We start from the raw sequence: 6,568 nt of genomic DNA, 5'->3' as shown, positions 1-6,568 counted from the left end.
ATAGCCTCTCTATTTGTGCTGAAGTCAAGGATAAAGAGTGCTGCCAGAGATAAGGCAGGTGGGGGTAGGAATGGGGCTGGGGGTGGGGAAATGAGAGACCTTGCTAAGGACTTGAAGAGGAGAGGGCTGATGAAGCTGGTTCCTGTGCTCCTAAATCCTACAGTGATGGACGTACAAACACATGTATGTTACATTATGACAGGAATGATACTAGAGGTTTGGGTAAGTGCTCACTTGGTTTATTGGATCATGAGCACTGGGAAGGCTTCCTCGAGTAGGCGATATTTAAGCTAAGCCTTAAGGACAAGTAAGTATTTGTATGGGTGTAGGGAGAATGTTTTTATATAGTAAATGTTCAGAAAAAAAGGCTTATAAGCTCTTGATGTTACTAAATTTATTTAGGTAGCTATAATATAGGTACTGCAAATTATTTCTAGAAACTTAAGCCCAATAAACATAAACAATTGAAATATAGAAATAACATTCAGAAAATTTTAGATTTTTAGCTTTGTTGTTTTACATTTTAATGTGATAAATATACTTGTTACCCTGTTTTTTAAAGATTGGCACATATAGAAAATAGCTTTTGAAAGACTTGGGTTTTTCTAGGTATTGTTTTTTAATTAATGAAAAATGTAAACATAGGAAAATAGGAGGGTGTAATGAATTGCCATGTACCTATCACCTAAATATAACAGTAAACATCTTCCCATTGCTTTTAGTTGAAGTATTTTTACAACATATAAATATGCATTTCTTTTTTAAAAAATGAGGACATTTCTGTATACAGGTTGAGCATCACTAATCCAAAAATTCAAATTCCAGAATGCTCCGAGATCCAAAACTTTTTGAGCCACTAACATAACACCACAAGTGGAAAATTCCACACCTGACCTCATGTGATGAGTTGCAGTCAAAATGCAGTCAAAATTGTGTTTCATGCACAAAGTTATTTAAAATATTGTGTGAAATCACCTTCAGGCCAGGTGTTTAAAGTGTGTATGAGACATAAATGAATTTTGTGGTTAGATTTGTATCCCATCCCCAAGATGTCTCATTATTATAGGCAGAATTCCAAAATGCAAAAAAATGTGAAAGCCAAAACACTTCTGATCTTAATCATTTTGGATAAGGGGTACTCAGCCTTTATACTATAAAACCATTATCAGACCTACCAAAATTAACAATAATCCAATTCTTCTACATACTCCTCCCAATTATCTCTGACAAAGTTTACATGTGTTTAGCTGAAACATGCCTCTATTCTCTTAATCTAGAACAGTTCCCTCAAAAATATTTTTCTTTTATGACATTTTCCTGTTGAAAATGGGGCCATTCTGTGCCCACTGACCCACTTTTTGGATTTGTCCTAGTGTTCCCTGCAAGCTGAGAATTAGATCTAAAGACTTGATTGCATTCAGGTTATATATTTATTCTTTAAAGAAATACAATAAAAAGGTCCTGTATTTTGGGTGCGATGGCTCATGCCTGTAATCGCAGCACTTTAGGAGGCTGAGGCAGGCAGATCACTTGAGTCCAGGAGTTCGAGACCAGTCTGGGCAATATGGAAAAACCCCATCTCTACTAAAAATACAAAAATTAGCTTGGCATAGTGGCACGCGCCTGTAGTCCCAGCTACTAGGGAGGCTGAGGTGGGAGAATCACCTGAGCCCAGGAGGTTGAGGCTGCAGTAAGCTGAGATAGCACCACTGTACTACTATACTCCAGCCTTTTTTGAGACCCTGTCTCAAATTAAAAAAAAAAAAAAAGGTCCTGCACTTTTATTTTCAGGATGACTTCCGTTCCTTCTCATCTTCTTTCCCTTCTCCTTTCTCTACACACAATGAAGAGGTAAAAAGTTTGAATAGTACAATACAAAACTAATTGAAAATTTTCTCCACCTTTCCCAAATCAACCACCGATATGAGAGTGTTATGCATTTGCAACATGCTTTCTACGTGAAGGGTTGATTTTTTAAATCATCTCAAAGATGACTTTGAAAACAAGTGTGCTTCTCAAATTATTCAGACTACTGATACTTACATTTTATTCCCATTAAACTACACAATTTGACTTCTTCGCTTAGAGACTCCACACAGACAGCCAAGGAAACCAATGACTATCTGACTGAGCCCAAACAGGAGCTCCAGAATTCCAACAAGCAATAGACCTAAAAATACTGAGAAGTGGATAAGCCTATGTTTGTTTTCTTCAGAATCGAAGTGGAAACTAGATGCTGTCCAGCCACTCGCCGTGGTGGTGTTACTGGTGGGTTTATTGAAACCAGTAGGAGGTGCACAAGAGTCATTGAAAAACCATTGCAAGTTGAAGGATTCTGGATGAATGTCACTGAAAAACAAAAGATAAAAATCAGATATTCAGAAATATCCCTGACCAAAAGAATGTAGCATTGTGCACATAAAAGAACTAATGAAACAGAATGTACTTTTGAAATATTGTGCCCAAAAATGACAGAGATCAGGGTTTCTGAGCATGTGTCCTTATACTCTACTAGTTACAAAACTTTTATTACTTATATAGCCCATCATTTAACAAGCATCTCTATGGTACATCTTCTCTTAGGTTGAACGATATGAAATGCTGTTTTGGGATGTCAGAAATAGTTGAATGTCAACAGTTTTTCGTGGTTCAACGTATTTATTTTATTTATTCAGATACTCTTCTACTTGCTAGATATAAAAACTAAGGAGCTTCCCCTACCCCCCATTAAATGAGCTCAGTTCTTAGTGCAGAACTGCAGCACGGCATCCGCTCTTCAACCAGATGTACGGCTTTTACTGATTAAATATGTCTGATTAAAGTGAGATGTGCCTGTTCTTAACAGGGCTATGGAAAATGAGAGACTTTTAGCCCTAACACATCTATCTCAAGATGATTTTTTGTTTGTTTACTGTAGAGTAAAATGGAATGTTCTTAGGGAGTTTGCATTGCTGGATATCAGCAACTGACATTCAACCTGGGAAAACAACAGTATTTTCTGCACATGGAATATGAGTGTTCTGTGAAATGTGTAGCAAGCCAAGGATCACTCTCTTGTAACTTTGCTAGCCTAGCCCATCTCCCCAACTAGGCTGAGAATATCTGAGTGCTATTATCTGCAGAGCTTAGCCTGGTGCCTGGTACATTGTAGGCTGTTGTCATTCCCTGGGGATTTAATGTGCATAGCATCTGTGGTAGAAATCTTTAACCCTTTTCTTCAAGTCTATTAGTAAGGAGACTTTCCTTGGCTTTGTTTGTTTTTGAGACAGTCTTACTCTGTCACCCAGACTGGAGTGCAGTGGCTTGATCTTGGCTCACTGCAACCTCCACCTCCTGGGTTCCAGCAATTCTCCCGCCTCAGCCACCTGAGTAGCTGGGACTAGAGGCATGTGCCACCATGCCTGGCTAATTTTTGTATTTTTAGTAGTGACGCAGTTTCACCATGTTGGCCAGGCTGATCTCAAATTCCTGACCTCAAGCGATCCACCTGCCTTGGCCTCCCAAAGTGCTAGGATTACAGGCGTGAGCCACTGTGCCCAGCCTTCCCCGGGTTTTGATTCAAAACAAATATGCTACACAAAATTTGAGGGACTTTTCTTTTTTAATGTAGCAAGGTAAGGGAAAAGGAGAAAAAAACAATTTTTTTTATGTAACTACAAAAGTAAATTCTGGTTATTTGCTAATCTGAGCAGCCTATACAGAGAGCTAATGGATTAGATAGTTTTTTTCTTCCAGTTTTTACAAATTGTGTCTACATTCAGTCACAGAATGATCTTAAAAGACTAAAATGAGCCACTTATTAAGTACATGTAACTCTCCAGTATTATTTGTTATTACATGACTTAAATTTTGGATTCATTCCCATGCATACAGTATATTTATAGCATGTCTGTATGAATCCATTGGTTGCTCTGTTCCATTTAGGCCTACAGGCAAGGCTCTGCATTTTATTTATTGTGTTTTTATTAAATTTTAAAAATTGTAAATGTAATATTTGCTCATGGTTTACAAATTTAATTAATTCAGAAGTGTAGAAAGTAAATGTTCTCTTCACTCTCCAAGGATGAAAGTTAAGTTTCTGGTGTATATTTGCATAATTTTTTAATATACATACACATATGTAACTAGATTTTTGAAAGACAAGCATAAGCCATTTGAGATCAACTAGTCCTTTTAGACAATATCTAAAAGTCCTTTTAGAGCACTGTAAATCTAATGATTCCTCCATTTTGATGTGGAGTTGTGCTAACTGGCATTAATGTACTAAATTCCTAAGAATCTGTTTGTCCCGGCAGTTGCATCAAATAAAAACATCGCATTGTTTCAGTACTGCATTAGTCTAATCAAACTAGTTCAACTGTGTAAGACAGTAAGCCTGTGAAAATCAAGTTACTTACCTGATGTTTTTCAATGAAAATTCACAATTGGCATTACTGTTGCCTGGAGAATTACACATGAGAGGACCTTTTAAGAGAGCCTGGATGGATATCAGCATGCAATACAGAGCACCAATGACTGTGATTGCACTGAAAAGTGATGAAAGAAACATCTGAAAAATAAAATAGAGCCATTTGCACACGTTATTTCATGTTCTTGATCTGTTTCAAGCTTCAGGAGCATATACAGTCTTTTTTTAATCCAGTCACCCTAAAATCCTGGATCTTAAGGTCACGGTTTGATTAGGTGTGAATGATACAAAAAGGCAGAGGGCAGTCTCTGCTATTTGATTATACTCACTAAAAGATGGTTGGAGCTGGGCGCGGTGGCTCACACCTGTAATCCCAGCACTTTGGGAGGCCAAGGTGGGTGGATCACCTGAGGTCAGGAGTTCAAGACCAGCCTGGCCAACATGGCGAAACCCTCTCTCTACTAAAAATACAAAAAATTAGCCGGGCTTGGTGGCAGATGCCTGTAATCCCAGCTACTTGGGAGGCTAAGGCAGGAGAATCACTTGAACCTGGGAGGCAGTCATCCGAGATCATGCCATTGCACTCCAGCCTGGGTGACAGAGCAAGACTCTGCCAAAAAAAAAAAAAAGATGGTTTGGCTTGTCACTGTGTCTGGAAAATCTCAACTTTCATATTCCTCTGAGCCTCATCTGTTTCTTCTGACCACTGAGATCTAGTTCCTCCCTGTTTTATGTACTTCCTACTTCATAGACTCTTGACTGGATCTTTTTTTTTTTTTTTTTTTTTTTTGAGACGGAGTCTCCCTCTGTCGCCCAGGCTGGAGTGCAGTGGCGCAATCTCGGCTCACTGCAAGCTCTGCCTCCCGGGTTCACGCCATTCTCCTGCCTCAGCCTCTCCGAGTAGCTGGGACTACAGGCGCCCACCACCACGCCCGGCTAATTTTTTGTATTTTTAGTAGAGACAGGGTTTCACCGTGGTCTCGATCTCCTGACCTCGTGATCCGCCCGCCTCGGCCTCCCAAAGTGCTGGGATTACAAGCGTGAGCCACCACGCCTGGCCGACTGGATCTTAACTACCTTTATCTTCATGTCTGGTCTCTTGGCTCCCAAGTGTTTGGCCCTGATACTTTAAGTGGCCAGTGGCCAGCGTCCTGCAGTGATCAGTCATCAGCAGAGAGTTAGAACAGGACTTCCCAACCTCAGCACCAATGACATTTGCACACTTTGCTGTGGGACCTTTCCTGTGCGGTATAGGATATTCAGCAGCATCCCTCATCTTTACCCACTAGATGCCAATATCACCCCCCCACCCCTTGCCACCTCCAGCCCAGTTCTGACAACCAAAAATGTCTCCAGACATTGCCAAATATCCTCTTGGGGTGGAGGTGGGTGGGTAAAATAACCCGCTGGTTGAGAGCCACTGTGTTAGAAAGATTGTACACATCTTTATTTCATGAGTCAGTCATGAGAGCAGAAGAAGGCATGGAATTTGGCATAGGAAACTGAATGAAAGTTCATGTTTGTTTTTCCAAAAATAAGCTCTTAGGCCAGGCACAGTGGCTCATGCCTGTAATCCCAGCACTTTGGGAGGCCAAGGAGGGTAGATTGCTTGAGCCCAGGAGTTCGAGACTAGCCTGGGCAACATAGTGAGATCCCATCTCTAAAAGAAAAAAAAAAAAGAAGGAAACTTTTGTATTGTTTCAGTGAAGTTGTTAGTCACTGATGATTATTTCAAAATCAGCAGAAATGAAGCGAGGGAATGCTTTTTCTTTTCCTTTGCTGGAATAATGCAGCTCCCACAGGATTTGTGTGTTGTATTCTTGAGACCTGCCTTTTATGAGTGCAGAATAAGGTGGCTACCTATAGAATTGTGTTAAGGGATGTAGTACTTTACATATATCATCTCATTTAATTCTTTTCATAACCCCAAGAGGTAGATACTATTATTATTTCCATTTTATAGATGAGAAAACTGTGTATCATGGAGATGGACAAAACTTGACAGGCTCTCACAGCTGGGAAACACTTTAATCACTATTCTTCTTCCAGCCAAAAGTTCAGAATGATGGATTTGGAGTCTACTTCAAATCTTGATTCTTCCATGCACTGTGACTTGTGCAGTTGCTTAAATTTACTCATCAAGAGGTGCCATGGTGTTTA

The 6,568-nt window shown here is 39.8% G+C and overlaps 1 protein-coding gene across 1 annotated transcript in view; it reads right to left on the bottom strand.

Moving 5' to 3' along the window:
* Positions 1 to 304: 304 nt before the first annotated feature.
* The window catches only part of TM4SF20 (transmembrane 4 L six family member 20), a 17,324-nt gene continuing 11,060 nt past the window's right edge, over positions 305 to 6,568 (bottom strand). Inside the window, exons 3-4 of the mRNA XM_032754122.2 lie at positions 4,398 to 4,549; positions 305 to 2,349 (exon numbers count right to left, since the gene is read on the bottom strand). Coding sequence (XP_032610013.1) covers positions 2,061 to 2,349; positions 4,398 to 4,549 — 441 coding nt within the window. The 3' untranslated portion in view covers positions 305 to 2,060. The remainder of the gene's footprint in view (positions 2,350 to 4,397; positions 4,550 to 6,568) is intronic.

Source organism: Hylobates moloch, unplaced genomic scaffold (assembly GCF_009828535.3).
Source record: "Hylobates moloch isolate HMO894 unplaced genomic scaffold, HMol_V3 SCAFFOLD_1, whole genome shotgun sequence".
In the NCBI taxonomy this organism is placed as follows: domain Eukaryota; kingdom Metazoa; phylum Chordata; class Mammalia; order Primates; family Hylobatidae; genus Hylobates; species Hylobates moloch.
Note: the sequence above shows the minus strand (reverse complement) of the source record. Positions and strands in the feature narration are given on the sequence as shown.